Source organism: Salmo salar, chromosome 24 (assembly GCF_965601325.2).
Source record: "Salmo salar chromosome 24, fSalSal1, whole genome shotgun sequence".
NCBI lineage: Eukaryota > Metazoa > Chordata > Actinopteri > Salmoniformes > Salmonidae > Salmo > Salmo salar.
In genome coordinates, this window is record NC_138314.1 from 8,095,694 (window position 1) to 8,112,355 (window position 16,662).

The 16,662-nt window shown below is 43.0% G+C and overlaps 1 protein-coding gene across 1 annotated transcript; it reads right to left on the minus strand.

Annotated features, from left to right (window-relative positions):
* Positions 1-1,975: 1,975 nt before the first annotated feature.
* On the minus strand, positions 1,976-7,520 carry LOC106585184 (RING finger protein 37). Its single transcript, XM_082968457.1, has 7 exons — positions 7,382-7,520; positions 6,278-6,344; positions 5,284-5,385; positions 4,425-5,158; positions 3,501-4,282; positions 3,163-3,354; positions 1,976-2,512 (listed from the first exon to the last, which is right to left on the minus strand). Exons 2-7 carry the CDS (start codon positions 6,329-6,331, stop codon positions 2,241-2,243), a joined length of 2,136 nt encoding a protein of 711 aa, XP_082824583.1. The 5' UTR covers positions 6,332-6,344; positions 7,382-7,520; the 3' UTR covers positions 1,976-2,240.
* Between the last annotated feature and the right edge of the window lie 9,142 nt (positions 7,521-16,662).

Sequence of the window (16,662 nt, forward strand, 5' to 3'; positions counted from 1 at the left end):
ACAAGTACAGTACCTCATTCTGCTATACTTTCAAGAGTATGTGGTTCAAAGGAATGTTTACATGTGAGAGCATGTTTAAAATATATATATATATATATATATATATATATTGTAGCCTCATAACAGCAGTACACATAATTTGTGTACTGTTGTAGATTAGTTTGACTGGTGTCTGTCTGCATAGACCTTATGATCTCAATGTTTAGTAAAAAAAACAATCTCCAATTCTGCCCATATAACCCCAAAATGAGTGTCAGTGAGAGAGAGAAAGAACACCAGCATTGCTGTCTGCCAAGCCACTCATTACAGAGAACCAGGGACAAGACACTTCTCCAGCTTTACGTTGCCCTTGCAACCTCAACTTCCTAACTCCTATACTTTGTCAGGATTGCGGTGTATGGGGATCACAAAATGGTCTCATCGTAAACTTTGATCTGAAGCCATTCTTGTGATTATTGTGATTTTGCTATTGTAAATGTTTGTCGGCTTATGTAGCCAAATTGTATCTATGATCGTACGCTATCCATTTATGTTTTTTGTATGCTATTTTAATATATGAGAATTAACCAATGATATCAGGCCACAACTGGCCATGAATACAGACACCTGTGTGTGTCTTTTGACACCATATAAATGAGTCATCTCGCAGTGTTTGTCATTATACCCTGATGAAGACAGCTCGTCTTTCGAAACGTTGGACATAAATAGTTTTGCATCTGAGCTCCTAGAGTGTGCGGCTCTCCTTTAGATTGAATAAACAGGTGTAGAGAAGTTCCATCTTGTACTGGCCTCCTTCTGTCAGTTGAGATGGTAGAAATGAGGAGAGGGAGCAGAGGGATGTTGATCTAGTACAGGCCTCCAGTGGTCAGTTCAGCACATGGTTCTTCTTTGTTTCCTCCCAATGATACGCCAGCCTTGGGAACACTGTTCACTGTCACTCTTTCTCTACCTCTCACTCTTCATCGATTGCCTAAAGGTTTGAGGTGTTTTAGCCTTCAGCAAACAACTCAAGGGTCCTCACAATGAGACGGATGAGAGGAATAGAGAAGGCAAGGGCCTTTTCCTCAACTGGATTAGCTGAATTCATGCGTCCTCTGCTCCGTCCTCTCTCACCTCCTTTTGAAAAAGGTAAATCGAGAGAAAGTGGACGAAAATATGAAATGAGACTCTCTTCCACTCGTGCGTCATCAAGCAAATTACTTTTACAGGGTGGATCCCAAAATAAATGTGTAAAATTATAAAAACAAAGTTAATTGCGCAATACATTTTCTAGATAAAAACAACATGCTACTTATTTTTAACATGTACATGTCCTTCTCTTACAAAACAATAGCTGATTCAAACGGGGTGTGGCAGATTTCAAAACTCTTCTATGAAGGACTCGGGTAGGATACACGACTATCCTCGATGAAAGGTGGCTATCAAGGAGGGGAAGACACTCGTGTTCACCTACTATCGTATCGACACTCTCCTCGACCACTTTTCGGTTTCCGGGTCACGGAGGAGAGAGGATGGACTTTTGCCCAAATGTGAAAAGACAGAAGAGAATGAGAATAGTATAGATAAATGTATTCACCTTTGAAGTTGCTTTAAATTACCGATGTATGAAGTCCCTGTCAATTAACATTTCTGTCTTTATGTTTGAGACTATTGTGGCAAAATATACTTTGAATCTTGAAAACGGGGGGGGGGAAATCAGCAAAGAGGTTTTGCTGTACTGGCCACTCAGATACAGCAACCTTGGACCACTCTGTTCTCCATCTCTCCCAACCTTTCTTTGTGACTGAACATACTTTTCTATTCCTCTCTGATCAATCTATACATTGGCAGCTGACAAAAGGCTGTGACGCTACACTATTGCCTCGTTTAGCAAGACAAGTTAGATAAAGCAGAAACACACTCTCCTTAAGTTATGACACTTGGGTGCAAGTACGACCCACATCACCACAATTAATAAACCAAACTAAAACATACATTTAAGAAGTTTAGTCTGTAAACGTTTTAATGACTTCTGTTGGGGAGTGGGGTAGAGGGGCAGCACAAGACAGGTGGATTTGTTTATCAAGGCCCAAGGGATAATAAAGAGTCCCATTGTAATCTGTTTCCTCCAATGTCCACCCCTCACATTTGCAGAGAAGAGCACAGGCATGTACAGTGAGTGGGAGTCCGGTGGTGGTTAACAACACACATGTTTTCAGTGAGTAGGGTTGTTCAGTGGTTAATGCCACAAATATTTTCATTCAGTGATGCACGCGTGTGATGTTACTGGAAGAGGCAGGGATATTGCAGGTGGGACATAGGATGTGATTGGGCATTGCTGTGGTGACAAGTGGGCGGGACTTCCTGTGTAGGCAGGGGCGGCACAGGAAGTGACCACAGGGCAGGCGGTATGCTGACGGAGAGGTCGAGTAGACGGACAGAGAGCAGGAACACGAACCACACCTGTTCTCACCTGGGAGAGAGAGAAAGGGAAGGGGAGAGAGAAGGGGGGGAAGGAGAGAAATAGGAAAAGCTATAGAGGGTGAAGGAGAGAAAGAGAACACATGTATTGAGCAGTACATATAACCTTGAATGAGTATCTGTTCAGTTTTTATTTTCTCTCTCACAGACCACTGTATTCACTCTCCAACAACTGAAACATTATTGAAAAAAGGCTATCAACAAACTACAGGAATTACAGCAATGGAAATAACGATTTTATGGCAAGTTGCAGAGGATCCAGTATAAAGAAAGACCCATCTTGACCCATCTCTGCACACATACTGTAGGTGAGAATAACAAACTGAAAGACCTCGGTACAGTGCAGTCGGCCTGAAAAGCCTGCCGTTGGACTGCCTCTCTATGTTTTAAGTGTCTTTCTCCCTGGTAACTAGGCAACATCCCACTACTTAACCATCTAACTTGTTCAACTAATGAATAGTCAACTCAAAACTTATCCCCGTCATTCATTCGTACTCTCAACCCTGAAGTTGATGGAAAACCTTATAAAAGCATTACAGCCTTTCTATTTTAATTGAAGTAATCACTTTTCTGAAAGGGATTGGAGAAGAGAAAAACCAGGATTCCACTGAATTGTTTTTTTCTTGTCAGATGAGTGATTACTCCGAGGAAAAGATACACATCTTAGCCATATTCATACCAGCAACTAGCCGCTGCTCCTACCTGTTGGGGTGTCAGCGGGTGTGTCTGTGTGTTTGTGTTGGACCTGGGGGGTTTGGGAGGTGTAGGAGGTAAAGGAGGGTCGACCCTGCAGGGCTGAGAGAAGGGCCTGGTCTAGACTGGCAGACAAACGCTGCTCATGGTCTAGACTGGCAGACGAACAATGCTCATGGGAGCTACCGCTGGGAACAGTGGCTGGAACAAAAGGAATAACACAGCAACACATTCAAATATTTGATAGATCCAACCCTCAATAAAGGCCTTTGAACTAGCAAGAGAATGAATGCCTTGATGTTTTGCTCTCACACTTTTTGAATTGTCTACACCAGTTTACCACTTACCTGTGGAGATAGTGGAGTTTGTGTCGGTTCTTAGTCTTTTCGAGTCGGGAAGTAGCTCCTTGGCGTGACCAGCACTAGCAGAGGCTGCTTTGGCCGCGGTGGGCTCACCCTTTCCCTTAGAGCGAATCAGAGTGGCCCAAACCTCCAGCTCTCTCTTCCTTCTACTACCCAAATCTGGCCCTCCATCCTGGGGACTCACTCTATCCACTACCCCTTCTTTACGACCAACTTTAACAGCACACCGGTCCTTCCCATTCCCATTCTTCACCCTGTTGTTAAAAGCTCCGGTTCCCCTGTGCTGTGTAGAGTGGCTCCTCTCAGTATTAACACTTTCTGCACGTTTTTGGGTAGTCTGTGTGAGAGTCCCACTGTTTCTGCTAAGTGCACCCTGGTGGTTGGCTGACTCTATAGCAGCAGCAGCAGCAGTAGTGACAGCAGGGTCCCCACTGTCCCCAGTCCTCTGTGGGGGTATGAGCCTGGAGGTGTGCGGACTCTCCCCCTGGACCTGCCTCCCCACCATCCCCTCCCTGACCTCTAACCCTGTTTGAAGCAGGAAGCGGTCGATGCGGCTCTTCAGGTGGGGGTTGGGGAGGGCCTGTGCCTCAGGAATGAAGGGGACACCGGTGAAGGGGTCGTTGGGGACACGACCCCAGGTAGCCTCCCTCCTCTGGTACTCCTCCAGAGTGGAGCTGTCCACAGACACTCCGCTGGGCAGCAGCATAGGGAGCAGCATCACTTCCTGGGTCAGGGGGTCCAGGAAATCCTCAGGGACCTGCAGGAGGCTGGGGGGGGAATTGGACAGAGAAAAATACAGAACATTATTATCGTCCCAGAGATCTTGCCTTTGGCTTGTGGAACAGAATTACAATTCACCTTGCATCATATATTGTGTTGAAAACAGTCAGAATTTAAAACACACTTTACCTAGTTGCTGTTGTCGTCTGTGACAGTGGCTGTGGTTGAATGACAGGTGAAGGCTGCGCTGATGCCAAGTGGCCAAGCTGTGGCGCTGGTCTCAGGCTAGCATTCTCATGTGCTATTCTCACCCTCTCCGCCTCCTCTGGAGGGCAGCAGCGAGAAGGCAGCCCCCACACTGCCAGTGCCTTGAGCCCCATCGCGGAGGCACCCGCACCGTACGGCACTGACACACGGAGTTGCTTCACAGAGCCTAGTGAGAGCGGCCCCCTACTCCACAGCTCCTCTTGTCTACACCCCTCTCGGGGGGGCGGTGGCAGGGAGGGGAAGGGAGGGCGCGGGCGGAAACACGGATGGGAGAAACTGACATGGGTCTCTTCTCTTAGTTCACAGCGTCCCACTAGGCGGAAATCCCCCTGGCTGGTGTCTGTGTGACTCTGAGTTTGGCCACGTTGGGCCCATTGCTGGCTCTTCTCCTGGCCTTGTAGGCTCCATTGTTGGGCCTGGAGGCCCCATTGGTGGCCTTTGAATTGGGCCTTGGCTTGGTCCCATTGCTGGCCCTTCTCTTGGCCTTGTTGGACCTGACTTTGGCCCTGCTCTAGGCTGTGACTGTGAGGGAGTGGGGGATCAGAGCTGGTGCTGATCTCCAGCCTCTTGCAGGCTTGTCCACGGTCCATCCCCCAGGGCCACAGCTCCACATCCACCCGACACACTTCCACCTGGAAACCAAACTGCAGTGTCACCTAGGGTCAGATAAAGGGAAGATTAGACAGACACGCCCAAAATGACGACTTCTCTAGAAAGAGATGAAGAATCGAACAGTGATGTCATAAGATTAATCTCTAAATATTCTAGAGCGTCAGCTCACCTGAACGGGTGGCCGAAGGAAGTACTCCAGCTTAAAACCCCGCCTCCGGACTGCTGGGTCGGCCGATAGGAGGTTGGTGACGTCATACCCATCTGCACACAGCTAGATGAGGAAGAGCGGGAAAAGTAGAGAGGAGAGAGAGAGGGGTGAAGAGTGAGGAAGGGGAGAGGGATGGAAAGGAGGAGGAGAGAGAGAGGTAGGGTTGAAGAGAGAAGTTATGAGGGGTAAAGTGAGGTAAGGGAAAGAGGAGATAGGAAGGGCAAAAAGGAGAGGTGGAGAATGAAAGGAGAGAGGGAGAGGTATAAGAGGAGAGTGAAAAGGATGAAGATTCACCCCCAGAACAATAATAAGGACTAGCCAAGAGAGTATCATACAGCCTATAATACAAAGCGAGGAACATAGCAAGGTCAGCTGTGATTCAACCTCCCACACTTGCTCCTCTCCTTTCAACCTCTTCCTCTCATTCTAGCGTACATCTCTCACCCTAGCTCTTTTTCCTCCTCCTCTCCATAAAACCCAGAAGACAGAACATGACCACAGATGTATTAAAGAAGGACAAGAGGGTGAGACGAGACAAAAAGGAAAAGTGGCTTTGTCAGCTGGATGCCAGGTTCGCACTCAGGAGGAGGAAAGCGAGTATCTGAACTTTTCCAATAAGAATGCTCATTTTAGATGTTTTACTTAGAAGCACCCCCCCATTTGCTTTGACTGACTGAGCATACCCATAGCATAACCATAGGGCGGTGCACAATTGTCCCAGCATCGTTAGGGTTTGGCCGGGGTAGGCCGTCATTGTAAATAAGAATTTGTTCTTAACTGACTTGCCTAGTTAAAGGTTAAATGATAATTAGATTTTTAAAAAAAAATAAAGCATACAACCTTTGTTCAGATTGTTAGCCGACACATTGAACCAACGCTAGAAAACGACCCATAAAGGGGGGATGTCGTCAGCTCCGGTCCATACAATCCTAATGCAATGTAAAATGTTTTGTACCTTGTCACACTGGATGGTGGTCTTGAAATGTGGCAGGCAGAGATTCACCACCATGGTCTCACACTTGCTGAAAGAAAAAAACTAAAATCAATGTTAACTTCTACACTAGACATTACTCTCCTCATTAGGGTTACTAGCTTACTCAATGGAATTATGAAAATCCTCCAGACAAGTCTAAACCAGGCGTAGCAAAACAAGTGTCAACCCTACTGATCACATAGGGCAGCACATGTGTGGATGTATGACAGAGATGATGAATAATTCCATTCAATTGCCTAGATCTTTATTGTCCCTAAAGGTCAATTCTTGTTCAGTGTAAAAAAGACATACATCTACACAGCAAATATTTCTTACAGTGACAAGGGGAAGAATAAGGCCAGTGTGTTGTGAATCATAAACACACAATGAAGTTCTATACAGGCAGTAATAGCTACAGACTGAACAAAATTGTTTCTCTTCAGAATTGCAATAACCCTTGACCTCTCAGTCAGATGACCTTGTCCTAGAAAGGGGCACTTTTATTTAGTTTCAAATTAATTTACAACGATTGCCTACTTGATTCAAGGAAACAATCTCTTGGGAAACAATATATAACTCATAGCACTACATCCAATAAATCGTAAGGAGGATGACACACTACATTCTAATTTAACACAAAGAAAAAGGACATGGCAGTAAAGAAAAAAAATATGATTATGCCATTCAGTAGCCTATCTGGAGTTATACAGTCATGTTCAGTTAGCCTAGCTATTCCTCCACGACACAACATAGACAAGTTAGCTAGCTAGATAACGCTACAGAGGCATATATGCTAGCTACATAATAGCATTTGAACACATTACAGCCTATTCCACATACAAACGGTCGACTAATGACAGTATTCTGTCATTTATGTTGGCCCTTTCATCTCTAAAGATAACCAACTAGTTAGGTAGTACTTCATTGGTTGTTTCCTAGCCAGAGACCCGACGATGGGGTCTCTCTGGCTAACGTTAGTTGCTTAATTGCTAGCGAACGTTCGCTAGCTAGCTAGGTTTTGTTTACAGAAACCGGTCTAACGTTAACTTCTTGCAGAAAGTTGGCTATGAAGCTATCTGCGTTTACCGTGCTTCCTGCTAATGTTCTTGTAGAAGAGCTCACACGAACTGTCTGAAATATATGAAGATACAATCACTTGAGCTTTTCTCTGGAGGGACCACTTTTGCATGCATTTAACCAAAACACTGACTACTAGCTAACTAGCTAATGTAAGGAAAGAGAAGAGGGACAAATTTCACGGCGTTAACTGTTTTCACCATTGCTACTACCTTGTGACAGTTCTAATGAATTGGCTCTGAGTATGGCACTATGATGCCAAAGGCAAATAGGCCTACAATGTTAAAGCTGTTCTTACAGCTTCTCTGCTAGTCTTTTTCTTAATTCGAAATGGTTAATTGTTTCGATGTGGCAAGAGAGGTTTACATCAGAATAGCAGCAGTACCTTGCCATATTTATTAGATAATGGCACCTAGGGGAGAGTGGGGTAAGTTGAGCCACCATTGTTTCTAGGAAATCACACACAAAATTAATAATTTTAACAAATATTTAGGAAAAGGTAATCATTTCATGGAGTCTGTGAAGTAAGAAACCACATGGAAAAAGTGGTAAGCAAATTTGGTGTAAAAAAAAATGATTTTTACCCAGTGAAATTAATTACAACTGGGGAACAGGGGCCGGCCTATGTTAAGTGTTTCCAAAAAAGTTCAAAGGGTTTGTTATTTGTTAAGCCTGTGTTAAAAGTTGCTTAAAAGTATGAAAGGCAAAAAAGCATTGTGATTGCAATTAATTGTGTTTGGGAAAGGGTTTTAAAAAGGTAATGGTAATATTTCATTAAGTAAAAAAAATGTGTAGGCAGCTTAATTTACTCTGTCCCACGGCTCAACTTAACCCATACCCGGACAAGCTATGTTTTCAAAACTTTAATGTTTACATGAATTCTGATTATTTCCAGGGATACACAACATCCTTAAATATATGTTGATATCTTTGTTAGAAAGAATACTATATTTCCCTTGACCAGTGGTGTCTATTAAAAAAATTGACCAAGACAAAAAGCTAAAATTATTTATTTTGTCTCTCTGGGTTTCAGAATGTTCTTCACTTCTCAAGAAGTTGAATGTATCTCACTGGAGAAGGCATCCGAGCGAGCCAAACAGTGCCCCTCTGTTTCTGAATGTGTAGCCCATCTATCTAATGCTGTATGATCAAAAAGGGTATGACATTGTTGCCGCCGTAGCATTGAACACAAGGGAAGCCAGAGAGCATTTGGCCTCCCTTGATAAAAAACAGTATAAAAGAATAGCCAATCAGCGTTGATCTAAACTGAGCGAGCTCAACTGGGAAGCCAGTTTGGATTTGGCTTCACACCAATCATATCAAAAGCAAAACGACATTGACAAAAAAAAATGGAATTGTTGCATCTCGTTGTGTCGTTGTCCTCTAGCTAGCTAAAATTGGCCATTTCCTAAATTAGCTATGGATGGAGATAGGGATTTGGACTAGATGAAGTAGGCTAATGTTGGCTCATCGTCGCCCATGAAAGGAAGTTAGGCTAGTGAGCAAGCATTTTAACCAGGAAGCCTAGGACAACAAAAACTAAAAGCATGCACTATATGACAGTCATAGACAGTTTCGTCATGAAAGAGTGGAGGATGGCATTGGCGTTTCTCTACAAGTAGGGTGAGTCCCAAAAAATTTTGACTTGCACACACATACACAGAGAGAGAGAGAGAAATCAGAACCATGGACAGCCACATCATATTTAGGTTTGGTTGATTGGACCAAATAGTTTTTGGTATCTTTTAGTTGTCACTGTATAAGACTAAGCAAAGGGGATTGGATGATGTTGAAATGGTGCTGGAATAGTGGAGGCAGCTCCTGTTTTCTTGGCGACTTGCGGTAACTCTCCATGGTTCTAAATCAATAGTTGTTTAGTACTCCGAAAATGTCGGAAACATTCATTTTCTTTCTTAATTTTGTAGGTCATGTACCTGTTTGTTCTGTGCAATATGGTTTGTGGACTTCACCAGACAGATGTTGCTTTCAAGTTTTGTGATGAAACAAAGGTGTGGTTGAGTTTATTCTACCACTGTGTCTTCTTATTGTCTCGGCCTTAGGCCTATATATCATGGTGGCAAGGCATATGAATTAACAGGTTATAGAGCAAACAACTCAATTATCACACCACATAGGTTGTAATATGGCTTTTCCTGGGGGGGGGCTTGGCTTCCCCAGTAATTTTACCCACGCACAGCTACTGCCCTTGAGCTACTGCTTTCTTTCTTTCTTTCTTTCTTTCTTTCTTTCTTTCTTTCTTTCTTTCTTTCTTTCTTTCTTTCTTTCTTTCTTTCGGAGAACCTGAGCCCTAGGATCATGCCTCAGGACTACCTGGCCTGATGACTCCAGTCCACCTGGTTGTGCTGCTGCTCCAGTTTCAACTGTTCTGCCTGCGGCTATGGTACCCTGACCTGTTCACCGGTACCCTGACCTGTTCTACCTTGTCCCAGACCTGCTGTTTTCAACTCTCTAGAGACAGCAGGAGCGGTAGAGATACTCTGAATGATCGGCTATGAAAAGCCAACTGACATTTACTCCTGAGGTGCTGACCTGTTGCACCCTCGACAACCACTGTGATTATTATTATTTGACCCTGCTGGTCATCTATGAACATTTGAACATCTTGGCCATGTTCTGTTATAATCTCCACCCGGCACAGCCAGAAGAGGATGGCCACCCCTCATAGCCTGGTTCCTCTTTAGGTTTCTTCCTAGGTTCTGACCTTTCTAGGGAGTTTTTCCTAGCCACCGTGCTTCTACACCTGCATTGCTTGCTGTTTGGGGTTTTAGGCTGGGTTTCTGTACAGCACTTTGTGACATCAGCTGATGTAAGAAGGGCTTTATAAATACATTTGATTGATTGACTGACCGAGTTATGCTGAATGTAAAAAATGGCTCAATTTACCTGTCTGGTGTGAACCACTCTGTTGAGGTCAGGACTGACTGGGCCACCCCAGAAGGCGTATTTTCTTCTGTTCAAGCCATTCTGTTATTGATTTACTTCTGTCTTTGGGTCGTTGTCCTGTTGATTCACCTAACTTCTGTTGAGCTTCAATTGGCAGACAGATAGCCTTACATTCTCCTGAAAAATGTCTTGATAAACCTGGGAATTCATTTTTCCGTCGATGATAGCAAGCTGTCCAGGCCCTGAGGCAGCAAAGCAGCCCCAAACCATGATGTCCATCCACCATAGTTTATAGTTGCGATAAGGTTTTGATGGCCCTCCCTGTGGCTCAGTTGGTAGAGCAGAAGAAATGTATGAAATGTATGCACTCACTACTGTAAGTCACTCTGGATAAGAGTGTGTGCTAAAATGACTGAAATGGAACATGGGAAAGAGACTATTAGCGAGCTAGAGACCATTTTGGTGAGAGAAGTGCTGAAAGCCCCTGGCTGCATGTAACTAATATTTTGTACGAGTTACTGTACCACTTACTTGTCAATCTGTGTTCATCCTCTATCCTTCCCTGTAGCTCAGTTGGTAGAGCATGGTGTTTGCAACACCAGGGTTGTGGGTTTGATTCCCACAGGGAATTGGCACAGCACAGAAAAAAATAAAATAATAATAATGTATGAAATGTATGCATTCACTACTGTAAGTCGCTCTGGATAAGAGCGTCTGCTAAATTACTAAAATGTAAATGATGTTGGTGTGCTGTGCCTTTTTTTCTCCACACATAGTGTTGTGTGTTCCTTACAAACAACTCAACTTTAGTTTCAGCTGTCCACAGAATATTTTGACAGTAGCGCTGTGGAACATCCAGGTGCTCTTTTGCAAACTTCAGACGTGCAGAAATGTTTTTTTTTGGACAGCAGTGGCTTCTTCCATGGTGTCCTCCCAAGAATACCATTCTTGATTAGTGTTTTACGTATTGTAGACTCGTCAATAGAGATGTTAGCATCTTCCAGAGATTTCTGTAAGTCTTTAGCTGACACGCTAGGATTCTTCTTAACCTCAATGAGCATTCTGCGCTGTGCTCTTGCAGTCATCTTTGCAGGACGGCTCCTAGGGAGAGTAGCAACAGTGCTGAAATTTCTCCATTTATAGACAATTTGTCTTACCGTGGACTGACTTTTAGAGATACTTTTGTAACCCTTTCCAGCTTCATGCAAGGCAACAATTCTTAATCGTAGGTCTTCTGAGATCTCTTTTGTTCGAGGCATGGTTCACGTCAAGCAACGCTTCTTGTGAATAGCAAACTCAAATTTTGTGAGTTTTTCATGGGGCAGGGCAGCTCTAAAAAAAATCTCCAATCTCGTCTCATTGATTCAACTCCAGGTTAGTTGACTCCTGACTCCTATTAGCTTTTGCAGAAGTCATTCGCCAAGGGGTTAACATACTTTTTCCAACCTACACTGTGAATGTTTAAAATATGTATTTAAAATAGACAAGAAAAATACAATAATTTGTGTGTTATTAGTTTAAGCACATTGTTTGTCAATTGTTGTGACTTAGATGAAGATCAAATTTTAGGTCAAATTTATGCAGAAATCCAGGTAATTACAAGGGTTCACATACTTTTTCTTGCCACTGTATGTATGTATGTACTGTATGTATGTATCAGTTGAGGCTGGTGGGAGGAGCTATAGGAGGACAGTCTTATTGTAATGGCTGGACTGGAATAAATGGAACGAAGTCAAATGTGGTTTCTTTATGTTTGATACCGCTCCAATTATTCCATTCCAGCCATTACAATGAGCCCGTCCTCCTATAGCTCCCACCACCACCCTCCATTGGTATGCATGTACAGTTGAAGTTGGAAGTTTACACACACCTTAGCCAAATAGATTTAAACTCAGTTTTTCACAATTCCTGACATTTAATCCTAGTAAAAATTCCCTGTTTTAGGTCAGTTAGGATCACCACTATATTTTAAGAATGTGAAATGTCAGAATAATAGTAGAGAGAATTCTTTATTTCAGCTTTTATTTCTTCCATCAGATTTCCAGTGGGTCAGAAGTGTACATAAACTCAATTAGTATTTGGTAGCATTGCCTTTAAATTGTTTAACTTTGGGCAAATGCTACGGGTAGCCTTCCATAAGCTTCCCACAATAAGTTGGGTGAATTTTGGCCCATTCCTCCTGACAGAGCTGGTGTAACTGAGTCAGGTTTATAGGCCTCCTTGCTCGCACACACTTTTTCAGTTCTGCCCACAAATGTTCTATAGGATTGAGGTCAGGGCTTTGTGATGGCCACTCCAATACCTTGACTTTGTTGTCCTTAAGCCATTTTGCCACAACTTTGGAAGTATGCTTGGGGTCATTGTCCATTTGGAAGACCCATTTGCGACCAAGCTTTAACTTCCTGACTGATGTCTTGAGATGTTGCTTCAATATATCCACATAATTTTCCCTCCCTCATGATGCCATCTATTTTGTGAAGTGCACCAGTCCCTCCTGCAGCAAAGCACCCCCACAACATGATGCTGCCACCCCCGTGTTTCACAGTTGGGATGGTGTTCGTCGGCTTGCAAACCTCCCCCTTTTTCCTCCAAACATAACGATGGTCATTATGGCCAAACAGTTCTATTTTTGTTTCATCAGACCAGAGGATAATTCTCCAAAATGTATGATCTTTGTCACCATGTGCAGTTGCAGACCATAGTCTGGCTTTTCTATGGCGGTTTTTGGAGCAGTGGCTTCTTCCTTGCTGAGTGGCCTTTCAGGTTATGTCGATATAGGACTCGTTTTACTGTGGATATAGATACTTTTGTAACTGTTTCCTCCAGCATCTTCACAAGGTCCTTTGCTGTTGTTCTGAGATTGATTTGCACTTTTTGCACCAAAGTATGTTCTCATCTCTAGGAGACAGAACGCGTCTCCTTCCTGAGCGGTATGACGACTGCATGGTCCCATGCTGTTTATACTTGTGTACTATTGTTTTTACAGATGAACGTGGTACCTTCAGGTGTTTGGAAATTGTTACCAAGGATGAACCAGACTTGTGGAGGTCTACAATTATTTTCTGAGGTCTTGGCTGATTTCTTTTGATTTTCCCATGATGTCAAGCAAAGAGGCACTGAGTTTGAAGGTAGGCCTTGAAATACATTCACAGGTACACCTCCAATTGACTCAAATGATGTCAATTAGCCTATCAGAAGCTTCTAAAGCCATGACATAATTTTCTGGATTCTTCCAAGCTGTTTAAAGGCTCGGTCAACTTAGTGTATGTAAACTTCTGACACTGGAATTGTGATACAGTCAATTATACGTGAAATAATCTGTCGGTAAACAATTGTTGGAAAAATGACTTGTGTCATGCACAAAGTAGATGTCCTAACCGACTTGCCAAAACTATAGTTTGTTAACAAGAAATTTGTGGAGTGGTTGAACAGCGAGTTAATGACTCCAACCTAAGTGTATGTAAACTTCCGACTTCAACTGTATGTACTGTATATATGTATGCATGTATCACAGGAGGTTAGTGGCACCTTCATTGGGGAGGACCGGCTCGTAGTAGTTGTGGCGGATGAATCAGAATGTATCCCTTTGGTCTCTGGTGTTGGCAGTTGCACTTCTTCCTTCAGCTGGGGCTCAGTCACTTGGGGCCCAGAGAGGGGAGAGGTTAGACTTGTCTTTTACATGTCTCTGGTGCTATGCAGAATATCAGAAAGGGAAGAGGACAGGATGGAACATTGTCTTCATATGTGAATGTGTCTTTACCTATTCTTAAACCATGTGAAGGGATGGCGTGATTAATGGGGAACCAATTACTTGTCTCCACAATGTCTGTGCGCAAGTCACTCCCTCCTTTGGCATTGGGGGGAGGTGTATGGCAGTGTATGGAACCATTGTATGTCCTCTCTGATGTTGCACTTATCCTGGGATAGTATATGACCTAGAGACTCACTCCCCTCAGTGAGCTTGTCCAGGAGTGGGGTCAAGAAGGGGTTTTACTTGAGATGGGAGTATCTAAAGTTGACAATTGAGTTATGCCATTGGATGAGTTGGTGTTTTTGTTCTATACCATACCAGGAAGAGACAGTTCCAGTTTGGAGTAGGAGGGCCAGACACTGGTCTGTACAATGAAAAATGTTGACACAGCAGTTGCTGTCTGCTATGTATTATAGATACCTTTCATACAAATCTTAACCTTGTGACCATTCTATGTATCTGTTGTTCGTCATGTCGGTTGAGAGGGGTGTATCTTGGCTATAAAAGATCTTTGTACTTTTGTGTTGTCACTCTCAACGGTTCATTAGAAATAGGGAATCGTTGAAAGGCAATGCTATTGCAAAGCTCTTATTATTAAAGATGTAGTTTAAGTACAGTGAGGGAAAAAATTATTTGATCCCTGCTGATTTTGTATGTTTGCCCACTGACAAAGAAATTATCTGTCTATAATTTTAATGGTAGGTTTATTTGAACAGTGAGAGACAGAATAACAACAAACAAATCCAGAAAAACACATGTCAAAAATGTTATAAATTGAGACCTAAGACAGCAAACGTACAACATCAGCAGGGGATCAAATACGTTTTTTCCCTCACTGTATAACTCCTCATTTGGTAATACAGAAATTAACCACCACATAATGGCTGGAGTGGAATAGATGGAATGGTATCAAATACATCAAGCACATGGTTTTATTATGAGTCGTCCTCCCCTCAGCAGCCTCCACTGGTATGTATATATATTGTTTTTAAAGCATTGGATTGGTGTAAACATTTATTTTAAATCCAAGTCACATTGAGATTGACTTTATAATTTAAACCTAACCTAAAATAACCTATGACCTGACCCCCCCACCTGTCCCCCGGCCCCAGTGGCAAGAAGTGACATCCCAAAAATCACACATAACTACAGTATATAACACAAATGGCCCCTCCTATGCTCCCACACACGCTTTCTGTTCCTAACGCTAAAACCGAAAATAATATAACAACTAAATATATATTTTTTAACTAAAACTAAATAAAAACCAGCAAATCAGGTCTAAAAACTGAAACTAAACTGAATTTAAAATAAAAAACAAATAGAAATAATAACAAATAGAAAACCACAAAACTACACTGAGTATACAAAACACTAGGAACATTTGCTCTTTCCATGACAGACTGACCAGGGGAATCCAGGTGAAAGCTATGATCCCTTATTGATGTCACTTGTTAAATTCACTTCAGTCAGTGTAGATGAAGGGGTGGACACAGGTTAGAGAAGGATTGTTAAGCCATGAGACAATTGAGACATGGATTGTGTATGTGTGCCATTCAGAGGGTAAATGGGCAAGACACAAGATTTATGTGTCTTTGAACGGGGTATGGTAGTATTTATTTAACCTTTATTTAACTAGGCAAGTCAGTTAAGAACAAATTCGTATTTACAATGACGGCCTACCAAAAGGCAAAAGGCCTCCTGCGGGGACGGGGGCCTGGGATTAAAATAAATAAATAAATACAATATAAATATAGGACAAAACACACATCACAACATTAGAGACAACACAACACTACATAAAGAGAGACCTAAGACAACAACATAGCAAGGCAGCAACACATGACAACAGCATGGTAGCAACACAACATGACAACAACATGGTAGAAACACAACATGGTAGCAGCACAAATCATGGTACAAACATTATTGGGCACAGTCAACAGCACAACCGTCAAGAAGGTAGAGACAACAATACATCACACAAAGCAGCCACAACTGTCAGTAAGAGTGTCCATGATTGAGTCTTTGAATGAAGAGATTGAAATAAAACTGTCCAGTTTGAGACTTTGTTGCAGCTCGTTCCAGTCGCTAGCTGCAGCGAACTGAAAAGAGGAGTGACCCAGGGATATGTGTGCTTTGGGGACCTTTAACATAATGTGACTGACAGAACAGGTGTTGTATGTGGAGGATGTGGGCTGCAGTAGATATCTCAGATAGGGGGGAGTGAGGCCGAAGAGGGTTTTATAAATAAGCATCAACCAGTGGGTCTTGCGACGGGTATGCAGAGATGACCAGTTTACAGAGGAGTATAGAGTGCAGTGATGTGTCCTATAAGGAGCATTGGTGGCAAATCTGATGGCCGAATGGTAAAGAACATTAGCCGATCGAGAGCACCCTTACCAGCCGATCTATAAATTATGTCTCCGTAATCTAGCGTGGGTAGGATGGTCATCTGAATCAGGGTAGGTTTGGCAGCTGGGGTGAAAGAGGAGCGATTACAATAGAGGAAACCAAGTCTTGATTTAACTTTAGCCTTCATCTTTGATATGTGCTGAGAGAAGGACAGTGCACCATCTAGCCATACTCCCAAGTACTTGTATGAGGTGACTACCTCAAGCTCTAAACCCTCAGA

Excerpts from the sequence above, each read along its gene's own strand:
- LOC106585184 (XM_082968457.1), bottom strand. The coding sequence starts at position 6,331 with ATGGTGGTGAATCTCTGCCTGCCACATTTCAAGACCACCATCCAGTGT. Across the intron at positions 5,386-6,277 it reads CCACCATCCAGTGTGACAAG|CTGTGTGCAGATGGGTATGA; the intron begins GTACAAAACATT and ends TTCCTCATCTAG. Across the intron at positions 4,283-4,424 it reads CAGACGACAACAGCAACTAG|CCTCCTGCAGGTCCCTGAGG; the intron begins GTAAAGTGTGTT and ends TTCCCCCCCCAG.